Source organism: Salmo salar, chromosome 19 (genome assembly GCF_965601325.2).
Source record: "Salmo salar chromosome 19, fSalSal1, whole genome shotgun sequence".
NCBI classification, from domain to species: Eukaryota; Metazoa; Chordata; class Actinopteri; order Salmoniformes; family Salmonidae; genus Salmo; species Salmo salar.
Window position 1 is genome coordinate 52009400 of NC_138309.1, and position 14526 is coordinate 52023925.

At 42.7% G+C, this 14526-nt stretch overlaps 1 protein-coding gene across 4 annotated transcripts in view; it reads right to left on the minus strand.

Moving 5' to 3' along the window:
• Positions 1-4: 4 nt before the first annotated feature.
• The window catches only part of LOC106578950 (cGMP-dependent protein kinase 1), a 236517-nt gene continuing 221995 nt past the window's right edge, over positions 5-14526 (minus strand). For 2 of the 4 annotated variants that reach the window (XM_045702415.2, XM_045702413.2), the window contains exons 10-17: positions 5531-5627; positions 3640-3779; positions 2791-2880; positions 2541-2682; positions 2243-2406; positions 1870-2055; positions 1712-1778; positions 5-1602 (exon numbers count right to left, since the gene is read on the minus strand). In XM_045702415.2, the coding sequence (XP_045558371.1) occupies positions 1504-1602; positions 1712-1778; positions 1870-2055; positions 2243-2406; positions 2541-2682; positions 2791-2880; positions 3640-3779; positions 5531-5627 (985 nt within the window). In that variant the 3' untranslated portion in view covers positions 5-1503. Of the gene's footprint in view, positions 1603-1711; positions 1779-1869; positions 2056-2242; positions 2407-2540; positions 2683-2790; positions 2881-3639; positions 3780-5512; positions 5628-14526 lie in introns of all 4 variants that reach the window. The other 2 variants (XM_045702414.2, XM_045702412.2) reach the window with 1 other exon arrangement.

The window sequence follows — 14526 nt, forward strand, 5'->3', positions numbered from 1 at the left end:
CATATTGATTGAAAGTAAAATTTTATTGTAAGAAAAAAGGCATACAAATAGCTGGACTATAAAAAAGCAACGAGCCAAATAACGACGACAGTTTAAGTTGTCTGACCTTGTCATGCAGCATTAAAACAAATATTGAAGATATATTTAGGATGCCATCGAGTTAAGGCACTTTCAATAATGCCAAAAAGCCATGTAATGATGCTGAGTACTGGGATGAGCGACTTCACAGTCATTCCGTGGATGATGGCGATAACATGAAAAGATAATTCAAGCTTGAGGAAATATGTCACGATATTTCATTTGAAAAAAACATTCAAACACAAATATTCAAATGAAATAATGACTTTCATAAGTATAGCCTACTCATATACATATCACAAAAATATCAGCACTACATATTTATGTACACAAATATTTACTTCTGGTCCTACAATAAATAATATTCATAGTGTTTTCAAAGTCAGTATAAACATTTGAAATGATGATCATGTATTTGAAGCCTGTAGAATGGCAGTCATCTTGTCATTCATTTAGAAATGATCATGTTGTAAGGTCCATGTTGATGGGAAATGAATAATGTGAATTGTAGAATATTCTCTATATGACAGACTGACTGTATTTTGCCATGCATCAAAGTCCACTTGCTATCGCCCAAAATTCCCAGTGTTTGACATCACCTCCTGTGTCCCTCTGGTAAGCCTGTTTTTGTATCAGTACTAGTTTGCCCTCTAGTGGCAAACGATGTTCTTGGCTGTTTCCTCACTCGATGGCTCGATCATCCCTTTACTTAATAAATAACTAAATTGTAATACATTGAAAGTCAAATATGTCCTTGCAATTCAATTTGGCAAAATAGTTTTATCAATCAAACAACTTTGCTATAAATGGTTTAATTACACGTGTCCAGTTGTGTGTATGCTTGTGTGCGTTTTCCAATGGAATACAGTACGCATTATATACAATATATCATCTTTATGTGCTGTAATCAGAAGTGTAATATGATACAAAGGAACTTGTAAAAAATAACATTTTGATTATTGATGACAAGCGTTTAGAAGAGTGTCAACCCCCCTGTTGGAATCGTGGTCCTGAAGACGCTACAACAGACAGCTGGAATCTCCCTCTCAGTCCCACTCGACTCAGTATCACAAGTAATCACTGAAAACACTGCTAAGTGCTAACAGCCACAACATAAACCTAAATATACAAATATGTGACGACAAAAAAAAACTCTCCATGAGGCGATCCATGGTTGATGGTGATGTTGGGAGACTGAAGGGGACTTCTGTCAGCTAGACCATTAGTCCCAATGTCACCTCAGAGGAGAGTGGAGCAACATCGGTGAAGGCATCTCGGTGACCCAGAGCGGTACGACTGCCCCCTTCACTGTCACTGTCGGTTCACAGCATCATCAACTGTCTGTCTATCTGTGCTCTGCAGCCAAACCCTTGAAGGGCTTCCCCAGGAAAGGGGGAGTGGCCAGAGAGGCTACTACACATGGATTTAAAAATCTGTGTCCCAGCCAGACATGTCATCTGGAGGAGGGTCATCATTGTCCTCTGGGAAACTGTCAAAGTTGCTTGTGTCAGTTGACGACGAGACCTGATAGAGAAGAGGAGGAGGGGCTGGATTACTGGCATGTCACGCTTTAATAAAGAAAATCAAGCCTACACTGGCATGCTATTTTAAACTGATGCATATTTTGACTTACATCAGGGATGATTGGAGGAGTCAGGGTTCCTTTCCTCAACCCCTCCCAGTTAAAGCCTTCAAACCATCTGAGATTCAAACAGAAAAAAAAAACGGTTATCTTAGCTGTTGTTTTTTTGGTCTGCAGTGCAATCATGGCCATTAGCTTACTTGACTTACTTGTGCTTTTGGATATCTTTGACTCCATTTTTCAAGTTTCCAAGTCTTTCCGAAGGATTGTCCCTGCATAGTTTCTTTATCAAATTGGCAGCATTTTTGGTGATCTTCTTTGGAAATTCAATCATGTCAATTCCTCTCAGGATAATATTATATGTCTTCATTGGATCTGGCCCTGAAAATGGCGGGCTGAAAAAGAAGCAGGAGCATTCATCTAAAACAAATAGGTGGTCCTTTAACCCTACATCTACATGTGTATGAGGTCACAGGTATGGGAGACAGTGCAGGCATTCCTTCTGATCCCAGGCACTTATTCTATAGGAGATATACAATAAGATAACCTGTGGACAGCCATATCCACAACCGTCCTCCTTACCTTCCAGTCAGGAGTTCGTACATGAGGATCCCCAACGACCAGTAGTCAGCGGAGATGTCGTGCCCCTTGTTCAGGATGATCTCAGGTGCTACGTACTCCGGGGTCCCGCAGAAAGTCCATGTCTTCTTCCCAAACCCAATCTTCTTGGCAAAGCCAAAGTCCACCTGTGAAAAGAGAGTAGAGCCAATGAGATCCATTGAATGGACACCCTTTCCAGCAGGTCCTTTTGGTCTTGAGCCATGTTCTTATACTGCAGGTGTGGAGGTGTCTTCGGGACTTTGTGGCTCTGTCTACTCACCAGCTTGGCATAGCCTCTGTGATCCAGGATGAGGTTCTCTGGTTTGAGATCTCTGTAGATGATCCCTTTGGAATGCAGGTAAGCGAAGGCCTCCACCACACAGGCTGTGTAGAACCGTGTGGTCGAGTCTTCAAATGAACCTCTGCAATGATGAAGACAGTATTCACACATGTTAAAGTGATGACGCCAGGGGAAAGAAAGGCAACATGGTGTCATTTGAAAGTGAGTTGGTTGAGTTGAATTTCCATACCTGTCCCTAAGTATGGTCCAGAGCTCTCCCCCAAGGCAAGCCTCCATCAACATGTAGAGATACTTGGCATCTTTGAATGTCCTATATAGCCTGAAACACAAAGAATATGTTTTTTTTTTTAAATGTGTAAACTGTAAATTGCATCCTTTTCTTGAGGATAATGAACAATGGTGTAAAGTACTAAGTAACATACTTTAAAGTACTACTTAAGTATTTTTGGGGGTATCTGTACTTTACTATTTATATTTTTGGCAACTTTTAGTTTTACTTCACTGCATGTACTTTTTATTCCATACATTTTCCTGACACCCAAAAGTTCTCTTTACATTTTGAATGTTTAGCAGGACAGGAAAACGGTCCAATTCACACACGTATCAAGAGAACATCCCTGCTCATCTCTACTGCCTATGATCTGGCGGACTTACTAAACACAAATGCTTTGTTTGTAAATTATGTCTGACTGTTGGAGAGTGCCCCTGGCTAGCTGTCAATAAAAAATGTATACAAAATTGGGCCATCTGGTTTGCTTAATATAAGGAATTTGAAATTATTTATACTTTTACTTTTGATACTTAAGCACATTTTAGCAATTCCATTTACTTTTGATACTTAAGCATATTTAAAACCAAATACTTTTATACTTTTACTCAAGTAGTATTTTACTAGGTGACTTTCACTTTAGTAATTTTCTATTAAGGTATCTTTACTTTTACCCAAGTATAACAATTGAGTACTTTTCCCACCACTGATAATGAAGCAGTCTATGGGTAAAGATATCAGAATAGATACCTGGCTGAGATTGCGCAACCTTTCTACATCTAGTTAGTATCTGACTGTATCTATAGTGACCTGACGATGAAGTCCGAGTGGGCCTCCTGCATGATCTGCTTCTCGGAGCGGATGTGCTCCTGTTGCCGCGTGTCCACGATGTGCCTCTTCTTCAGGATCTTCATCGCAAAGGTTTTGATCTCATCACTTTTGAGCTGCACCTGTAGAAGGACACAGACAATGCAAGGTATTGAGCATCTCAAGATCAACGACCACTAAAAGCAAATTGAACAACATCTGAGTTGTAAACAAGTCCTGGCTGTGAAGAGCAAGTCTTAGTCCAGCCATTTTAACACTTGTTCTATAGGGGCCCAGTAATAGCAGATGTGTCATGGGTCTATTCGTGACGCCTGACGACTTGGAAATAATTTGACTGGGAACAGACATTCTTCACATTGCGTATCTCAGGGAGCACCTACATGTCCGGGGTCATTCAATACCCGGGCTGTCATTCAATCCCAGGGCAGTGAACACGATGCCTGGGGGCAGGAGAAAGGCCACTTGATTTTACTGCGGTTGCCGCATTGCCGAAAATAGGGCAGTGCAGGGGATTCCTCTTTAGGAAAAGCTGGGATTTTCCTTTGCCTTAACTCTCTGAGACCCCGCTGGTCCACATTGTGCCATGCTAGTGCTCACCTGATCTCTCCCTCTCAACTTTTCTCTGTCTGTTTACATGCTTTCATGTGTATGGTTTAAAATCAGATTTTATGACTTTGTGGCTGTGTCAGCTGTTTAAGTTTATATACATTTTTACTAACAAAATTATGATTGTGCATTGCATTCATAATATATGAATATTCATTCAAAATATAAATCGTGTGTATTTTTTGTGTGTAATTATAAACCTGGTGGTTCGAGCCCTGATTGCTGATTGTCTGACAGCCGTGGTATATTGGCCATATACCACACCTCCTTGGGCCTTATTGCTTAATTATAAGCCAATCAATGTTAAAACTAGACATAATTGATGTCTTGGCCTACATTTGGTGGTAGTAAACGTTACAAATATATTATGCCTATACTACATATTCAAGCAGACTGAAGTTGGAATGTTTCTGAGAACTCATATGCTATGTGATACTGTGGGTCATGCAGATTGACGTTTATTGGGATGAATCCTGTTCTGGAGACAGAGCTGAGCGATTTCCACTAAAGGGCCAGCTGCAAAGTCAAAATTGTCTATATCGTAAAAATGCATGAAAATAACATTTTGCTTTTTGGTCTTAATTTAAGGTTAGGGTTAGGCATAAGGTTAACCCTGTAGTTAAGGGTAAGGTTAGAGTTGGGTTTAAAATCAGATTTTTTGACTTTGTGGCTGTGCCAGCTAGTGACTACCCAGCAGAGCTGCCTCCAGTACATGAGTCATCCCAATAAATGCCCTCCTGCGTGGGTCACAAGGCAGGGCTCCATTACCTATTCTGCCCTTATAGTGGAAAGTTACTTTGAATAGACATTCTGGACCTGAGCTGGCTGAGACTGCTCCATTACAGAACAAGAAGACCCGCTGGTCCTTCCTATCCTATCTGATGTCACTCAATTACGTTCAAACTTCTCTCTTTATTTATTATTTAAAATGAAATAGGACATGTGCCTCAAGCACGGTCTGGAAATGTAGAGCTCCACAAATCAGGCCTTCGATAGATTCAACAAGGTGTCTGCACCGAATAACATTCCCTTTAAATGAAATCAATGGCAGTAATCGTGTTTACCCTTGAGAACATCCTAGCAGTTTTACCATCGTGGAAAAAGTAACTATCATCCATGAGCAACCGTGTCTATCCAGTCTACCCAGTCGATACTGTAGGACAAGACATTGGAAGTGTAACAGCGTACAAAGAGAGAAAGGGAGAAAGAGAGGGAGAGAGACAGAGAGAGACATTATAGACATACATACTTTATTTAAACATCCTACCAGCTCCACGCGTCCAAAACCTCCGACCCCCAACGTGTCAATGATGTTGAAGTCCACCAGCTTCAGGTTACAGAAGAAGGCGTTCTCCGCTTCGTATCTGAATTTTTTGAAGTGGAAAAAGGGAAACTTCTTAGAAGTCTGGATGGAGTAGGATGTGATTGGGAATGACAGTGGCGGGGATGGAGCTGGGAGACTGTTCTGGCGCTCCCTCTCTTTCCGCACTGGGATAGGTATCATCAACTCACGCATCCTGTCCTCACTTTGGTCTGACCAAGTAAAGTACTGAAAAACAATGAATTGGACCCCTGATTATCTGACAAAAGTCAATAATATGGTAAATAGAAAGAAATCAGGACAAAGTTGTTGATATGTTGCTTCACGAACACGTTCTACACAGCATCTGTAAGAGTTCTTTCTCGAATGTGGAGTTAAGGTGCCATTTCCAGTTCACATTTCGAGGGTTCGAATATAACTTTATCTGTGTGTGGAAGATTGGTGAATTGGCCAGGTCTTCAGATTCTGTCTGTATGTATCTCAGTCTGTCTAGGCTTCCTCAGTCCTCTGGGTGTTGAGTTCAGAGTCCAACAATTACAACCCTCAAGGTAGACATCCGTACTTTGAAGTAACAACCAGGAGTATTGCAAACAAAACAAAGGAAATAAACAGACATAGACTTCTGGTAGAGGTATCCCTCTAATAGTTGAATCCAAGAAAGTTGACTCCAACACTGAAAAAACGGATGCTCTGCAGACGGGCAATGAACTTTACAGTACGCCTTCTTAGACCACAAGTTAAGAAGAGACTAAAGCCTTGAAACCAGACTGCAGGACAGCGAGCAACTAAGGTGTGTGTCCGTGCCAAAACAAAAAGCCAAATGCTCTCAGCTCCAAGTACCAGTGACTACTAATACTGCCTGGCTGATCCCACTGGTATTTTTAGCACGTGGACATTGCTTGAGGTTCACCCAGTTACCACAGCTCTCACACCTTTGCCCTGCTGCCAAACTGCGCCTCCATCATCTGCAAGGCCTTACACCTCACTGATAAACTTCAGCTGCTGATCACATCTCCATAGAAAACCATTATGGACAGGATTTGGTCCCACACTAAGCTGAAGTGGAGAGAGTCATTTTCCTGATTTCCTGATTAGTTTGAACCAAATTGGTTGTTAACTACAATCATGAAGGATGGTCTTCAATTCAGCTAATTGGTGAATGAGTGAATAATCAATTATTCACTCCTACACTCTTAGTAAAAAAAAGGTGCTATCTAGAACCTAAAATGGTTATTTGGCTGTCCACATAGGAGTTCCCTTTGAATAACCCTATTTGGTTCCAGGTAAAACCCTTTTGGGTTCCATGTAGAACCCTTTTCACAGAGAGTTCTGCATGGAATCCAAAAGGGTTCTACCTGGAACTCCTATGGGGACAGCCGAAGAACCCTTTCGGAACCATTTTTTCTAATAGTGTATAATAATATTGTGTGGTTGTATGGAAAATCTACCAGACATACATGCCTGAAAGAAGGCCTGAAAATATCCTGTGAACAAGGGCTATCAGGTTGTTTCCCTGCAGTGAACAGACATCTGAGCTCCTGAGTGATCCCCAGGATCTGTTGGGAATGTGACTAAGTGTCGACTTCAACTGTCCCATTTTATGCTGGGAATTATCTCCTATCTTCATTCAATGTGAGTTTGAAGTGAACAAAACAGGGAGGACCCATGTCGTTTTAGTAGTATAACCTCAACACACACCCACTGTATCACATTATGCTGGTGGGAAGTGAGTCCCAAGAGACAGGGGAAGAGGGGAGTGGTTACTGGCTACTAGCCACGTCTGTGACAAACTTCTAGGAAAGTGATGACACCTTCGCACTCCCTGGCAGTGCGTAGAACCTGACACCAGCCAATAAGAGAGGAACATGATGTGGGACTGGGAGGGGGCAAACGACTGCATCGAGGGATGAATCACACCATCCACACACCAACACATCAACCTGGGTTGGCCCTCATTCTTCACACAACAGGTGCCACTGGCTTTTTAGGAGCTATTGGAATCAGAAATGGAAAAAGTCTTGCATCTCAACACGTGTTGGGTGCCTTGCCAGATGTAAGCCGTTACTGAGGCCAATGTCATGTTACCAAACGCATATGGGCTGACCGCTCATTGGAATGGTGACCCACTATTGAAACACTACCCTTTATGCCGAACAATAGGTTCAGGGTTTATAGGTCTACTTTCAACTGAGGCTGTGTAGACAGTATTAAGGCCTTACTGAAGGCCACACAATCATTTCAAACTTTTACAGGACCAAATATCTCGTCAATGTCTAATTAAATGCTCAACTCATGTAAATTGTATTTTTATAGTTCCAATAGAATGTGTCGTATTTCAAATCTGTGTGAATTCTAGTGTTTTTGTTTTCTGTTTCTATAGTAACGGTTTTTACCCCCCCCCCAAATGTGGCCACCTGACTTGTTGTGGAGTCCATTCTGCTACTCAACTCTCTCGAGGCCTTAAGAGGTAAAATTTTACGGATGGGGTGTCACATGATGTAATTGGTGGGCTGCTGACAGAAGCTATGCTGAATGATCTCTTCAGTGGACAGGACTGACAGAGGCCTCAGTGGTGTGGTGATTCTCCACAACGTCGTCAGTCAGTCCCATTCTTCTGTCCCAGGGTAGCCCATGACTTTGATAAAGCTGTGACGAGGTTTAGGTTAACAGTGATCTTCTCTTAAATCAGGACAGTGAATGTAGACACAAGATTGAATTCTAGACTCTCAAACCATATGGATATTTTTTCACTGCCCTTATGGGGCACTTGAAGCCTACTGACTTAAGACTGGTGACTTTCTAATGTAAGTGTACGACCCTTTAGACAACGCCACATAGCCTACAATCCTTTCCGGGTACTAGAAAAGACATGTCTTCAAACCACAACATTTCATCATATGGATACTAAAGCCACACAATGTCCTTTTATGAGACACGAATTCTTTAAAAAAAAATGTTGAAAAAAATCCTTCCTATCCAATTGAATTTATCTAGGCTACTGCCCCCTTGCCCCTCAAAATACCTGACCTGCTGCTGAAAAGTGTGATCACAACAGTCGCATTCCTCCATTCTGACATGTCCACTACACTATTGCTGCCGTGGCAGCTGTCAAAATATACGCTAAGTCTGAACCTGTGGCTGGATGAGGCCACTCACCTCAGGGGTCAATGCACAACTAAGACTGACCCATAGGGGTTTGACCCCCACCTGGTTCACAATACTGCGACCACATGGGCAGAGATGACAAAAAATCATCCTTATTGAAGCCGGCTGCCAGGTGTGAACGTACAATGCAGCAATTTGACCCGATTACGTCCCCTTGATCTGCGGACCTGACAACTCAAGCCTGGGTCAGTACAACACGGTGTTATCCTTGTCACATTGTGTTTCGTTCATTTAGGCTACCTTGTATCTTGTATTTTAAGTAATGCACGTGTTGGTCAATCGTGCAGCCTTTGATGTTGTCGACTTCTGATGATCTCAAACTATTTGAATCCCACCATGTACTCATAATTGTAGCTTGAATTGAATTTAGCCACTGCCGTATTTTCTATTAAACTTCTATTGAACTGTTGGTTGACTACACTAGTACAGCTGCTATACAGCTCCATATTTGTGCAGCAGTGTTGTGATCGTGTAGCTGTAAATGTCATGGCCTTGTATTTGGGATGCTCCAGGTTCCTGACTACATTCTCAGAGCCAAGCACGAGGTCTAACAATCAAACAGAAATGCTTTACTACAGCGCTGAGCTGCCACCGATCTCAGCTTTTTTCCCCTGCAATGACATTTGGCACCTGGTGATCTACCCTAAACCCTAAGCTTAACCCTTACCCTAACCCTAACCTTAACCCTAACCCTTACCTAACCCTAACCCTACACTCTTAGAAAAAAAGGTGCTATCTAAAGTTGAAAATGGTTAAGGTAAGGGTTAAGGTTACACTCTGAGAAAAAAAAAGGTTCCAAAAGGGTTCTTTGGCTGGCCCCATAGGAGAACCCTTTTTGGTTCCAGGTAGAACGCTTTTGGTTCCAGGTAGAGCCCTTTCCACAGAGGGTTGGTTATTTTTTACATTTTAGTCATTTAGCAGACGCTCTTATCCAGAGCAACTTACAGTAGTGAATGCATACATTTCATTTCATGCATTTTTTTTTTTTGTACTGGCCCCCCGTGGGAATCGAACCCACAACCCTGGCGTTGCACACACCATGCTGGCATTGCAAACACCATGCTCTACCAACTGAGCCACAGGGAAGACTGGCTTATCCTATGGGCACAGCTGAAGAACCCTTTTGGAACCCTTTTTTCTAAGACTGTAACCTTAACCCTTACCTTAACTATTTTTTACTTTAAATAGGGTAGGGACGTTCCAAGGATCCCAGATAGCAAGGATCGTGATCTACGGGAGGGCTTGCCTCACATAACTCATGTCCACAACAACAGGGGTTACATTCAAGTCTGAGTTACCCATAATATCTCATGTCAGGATATTACCACATGACTCCACTGCACTGGCACTATTCAAAGAGACATTGCCTAGGCTGGGACTAAAGGCCAAATACAAAAATAAACTCTTCTTACATAAGTGTCTTTCAAGATTCTTTCAAGATTTCAAGATTGTATTTCAGTAGTCAACAGGTAACACGCTCCCTTGATTTACCAATAGCATTACAGATAATGTCAATGAGTTGATCAAAAATTTGAAATGTGACTTTTTGAAGACAAATCAAATCAACGTTTATTCGTCACGTGCACCGAATACAACAGGTGTAAACCTTACAGTGAAATGTTTACTTACAGTCCCTAACCAACAGTGCAATTTTTAAGTACCTCTCTCTTAAATAATGTGATTATGAAATAAGAGAACATAATAAAAAGTTCAGTTAGGCTCATAAACATTAAGAGACAGTAGAAAACACCTCTACAACAAAACGGGGAGACTGAATTGAGTTCAAGAGCTCTCTATCACACACGTGAAAACCGCAAAGTCAGAAAACCGCAAGGTCAGCGCTTCTGGCCAGGCTTCCCTGTTGCCACATATAGAAGCTGTTTATACCCCTACCACTGACTCGCCTCAGAAAACCAATGTGTTTAGAACACAGGTGGCTGGTGGCACCTTAAACTGGGAGGACGGGCTTATAGTAATGCTGCAACGAAGTAAATAGAATGGTATCAAACACATCAAACGCATGGTTTCCATGTGTTTGATACCATTCCATTCACTCCATTCCAGACATTATTATAAGCCTGTCCTCCCCTCACCAGCCTCCAGTACTTTAGAGGAACCTAGTTGAAACAGCTGTTCCGGAGCACTCCCACCCTCTAATGTTTACAAATATAGAACCTGTTCCACCTGGGGAGGCAGAAAAAGGAGAGCCTGGTGAGGGTACAGCCAGGGAACATAGGAACATAGGGAACCTTAGGGGCACAGAGGAGGGAGGTAGGGGGGCAGAGTATTCCAGCCTGAACCCCGCAAGCTTTTTTTTTGACGTGTAGAAATGTTGTGTGCTCCTCATAAATCAGAAAACCTTGTTTTCCCAGAAACACCACAAAGCCCATTTTAACAACTAGGCCTACAGGCATCTTACTAACTAATGAATGTTATTAGACTCCATGGACACAAATGGAGTCTGGTCTGTTTACTTAGTCATTGCAGACACCTTATTGTGGGTGCTGCATATTTAATTGACCCAACCGCATACTCAAATGATGTGTTCTCTATACTCCAGCCCATGACTGATGAAGTTATGAGAGTCCTGTCTGTCTCTATAGAGCTCGCCAGCTTGTAGTTCTAAAAATCAGGAAATGACTTACTTCTGGTTCGTTCATCCATTCCTATTGGGGAAAAATGAATGGGGAAAGAATGGGGTTTTGGGATAAACGCTGAAAATAAGGGCTGTGGTAAACAAAAGCTTATGAGATCAGATACGTTTTGTTCTATGAGATAATACCAGTCAGTTAACATGGCCTTTATGTGTTTTATGTACTTGATTACATACAGTGCATTCGGAAAGTATTCAAACCCCTTTACTTTTTTCACATTTTGTTACGTTACAGCCTTATTCTAAAATGGATTAAATAAAACAATTTCCTCATCAATCTACACACAATACTCAATAATGACAAAGCGAAAACAGGTTTTTAGAAAGTTTTGCAAATTTATTTAAAACAAAAAACAGAAATACCTTATTTACATAAGTATTCAGACCCTTTCTGCAGCATTGAAGGTCCCCAAGAACACAGTGGCCTCCATAATTCTTAAATGAAAGACGTTTGGAACCACCAAGACTCTTCGTAGAGCTGGCTGCCCGGCCAAATTGAGCAATTGGGGGAGAAGGGTCTTGGTCAAGGAGGTGACCAAGAACCCAATGGTCACTCTGACAGAGCTCCAGAGTTCCTCTGTGGAGATGGGATAACCCTCCAGAAGGACAACCATCTCTGCAGCATTCCACCAATCAGGCCTTTATGGTAGAGTGGCCAGGCGGAAGTCACTCCTCAGTAAAAGGCACATGACAGCCCGCTTGGAGTTTGCCAAAAGGCACCTAAAGACTCTCAGACCATGAGAAACAAGATTCTCTGGTCTGATGAAATCAAGATTAAACTCTTTGGCCTGAATGCTAAGCGTCACGTCTGGAGAAAACCTGGCTCCAGCCCCATGGTGAAGCATGGTAGTGGCAACATCATGCTGTGGGGATGTTATTCAGCGGCAGGGACTGGGAGACTAATCAGGATCGAGGCAACGATGAACGGAGCAAAGTACAGAGAAATCCTTGATGAAAACCTGCTCCAGAGCGCTCAGGACCTCAGACTGGGGTGAAGGTTCACCTTCCAACAGGACAATGACCCTGAATGTCCTTGAGTGGCCCAGCCAGAGCCCGGACTTGAACCCGGTCGAACATCTGTGCAGCAACGCTCCCCATTCAACCTGACAGAGCTTGAGAGGATCTGCAGAGAAGAGTCTGAGAAACTCCCCAAATACAGGTGTGCCAAGCTTGTAGCGTCATACCCAAGAAGACTCGAGGCTGTAATTGTTGCCAAAGGTGCTTGAACAAAGTACTGAGTAAAGGGTCTGAATACTTATGTAAATGTGATATTTCCGTTTTTTTATATCAATTAGCAAGAATGTATAAAAAATAAACCGTTTTTTCTTTGTTACTATGGTGTATTGTGTGTAGAGTGATAAGGGGAAAAACACAATTTAATCAATTTTAGAATAAGGCTGTATCGTAACAAAATGTGGAAAAAGTCAAGAGGGTCTGAATACGTTCCGAAGGTACTGTAAATGCTTAAAAATTCACCAGAATGTATGTAATCTGATGAAGATTATCTCATAGAACAGAAGCTATAAGACCTCCTAAGCCTGTGTTTACCACAGACCTTATTTCCGGCGTTCATCCAAAACACATTAAAAAAAACATGCATTTCCTCATAGGCTTTGGCTAACAAGCCATTTGGTCCTGCCGTACATACCTACACGTACGCTACGGTCACAAGACGCAGGCCTCCTAATTGTCCGTAGAATTTCTAAGCAAACGGCTGGAGGTAGGGCTTTCTCCTATAGAGCTCCATTTTTATGGAATGGTCTGCCTACCAATGTGAGAGACGCAGACTCAGTCTCAACCTTTACTGAAGACTTATCTCTTCAGTAGGTCCTATGATTAAGTATAGTCTGGCCCAGGAGTGTGAAGGTGAACGGAAAGGCTGGAGCAACGAACCGCCCTTGCTGTCTCTGCCTTGCCGGTTCCCCTCTTTCCACTGGGATTCTCTGCCTCTAACCCTTTTACAGGGGCTGAGTCACTGGCTTACTGGTGTTCTTCCATGCCGTCCATGGGAGGGGTGCGTCACTTGAGTGGGTTGAGTCACTGACGTGGTCTTCCTGTCTGGGTTGGCGCCCCCCCTTGGGTTGTGCCATGGCGGAGATCGTTGTGGGCTATACTCGGACTTGTCTTAGGACGGTAAGTTGGTGGTTGGAGACATCCCTCTAGTGGTGTGGGGGCTGTGCTTTGGCAAAGTGGGTGGGGTTATATCCTGCCTGTTTGGCCCTGTCCGGGGGTATCATCGGATGGGGCCACAGTGTCTTCTGATCCCTCCTGTCTCAGCCTCCAGTATTTATGCTGCAGTAGTTTATGTGTCGGGGGGCTAGGGTCAGTCTGTTACATCTGGAGTATTTCTCTTGTCTTATCCGGTGTCCTGTGTGAATTTAAATATGCTCTCTCTAATTCTCTCTTTCTCTCTTTCTGTCTTTCTCTTGGAGGACCTGAGCCCTAGGACCATGCCTCAGGACTACCTGGTATGATGACTCCTTGCTGTCCCCAGTCCGCCTGGCCGTGCTGCTGCTCCAGTTTCAACTGTTCTGCCTGCGGCTATGGAACCCTGACCTGTTCACCGGACGTGCTTGTTGCACCCTTGACAACTACTATGATTATTATTATTTGACCATGCTGGTCATTTATGAACATTTTAACATCTTGACCATGTTCTGTTATAATATCCACCCTGCACAGCCAGAAGAGGACTGGCCACCCCTCATAGCCTGGTTCCTCTCTAGGTTTCTTCCTAGGTCTTTGGCCTTTCTAGGGAGTTTTTCCTAGGGAGTTTTTCCTAGCCACTGTGCTTCTTTCACATGCATTGCTTGCTGTTTGGGGTTTTAGGCTGGGTTTCTGTACAGCACTTTGAGATATCAGCTGATTTACGAAGGGCTATATAAATAAATTTGATTTGATTTGATGGCAGAGTTCGTGTCTATTGCTCTCTATAGTAAATAGATTCTGCACAAAAATGCACAACACTTACGATACCATGACAACAACAGTTGTTAGAGATTATGGAGGAACCACAAAAGGATCTTGAGGGGTCTATGGCCTATTTCATTACCAATTCATTCTCAATTTAGGATTTGGCCATTTGTGACTGTGAACAGCTGGCTTTGAAGTCAATGAATCAGCT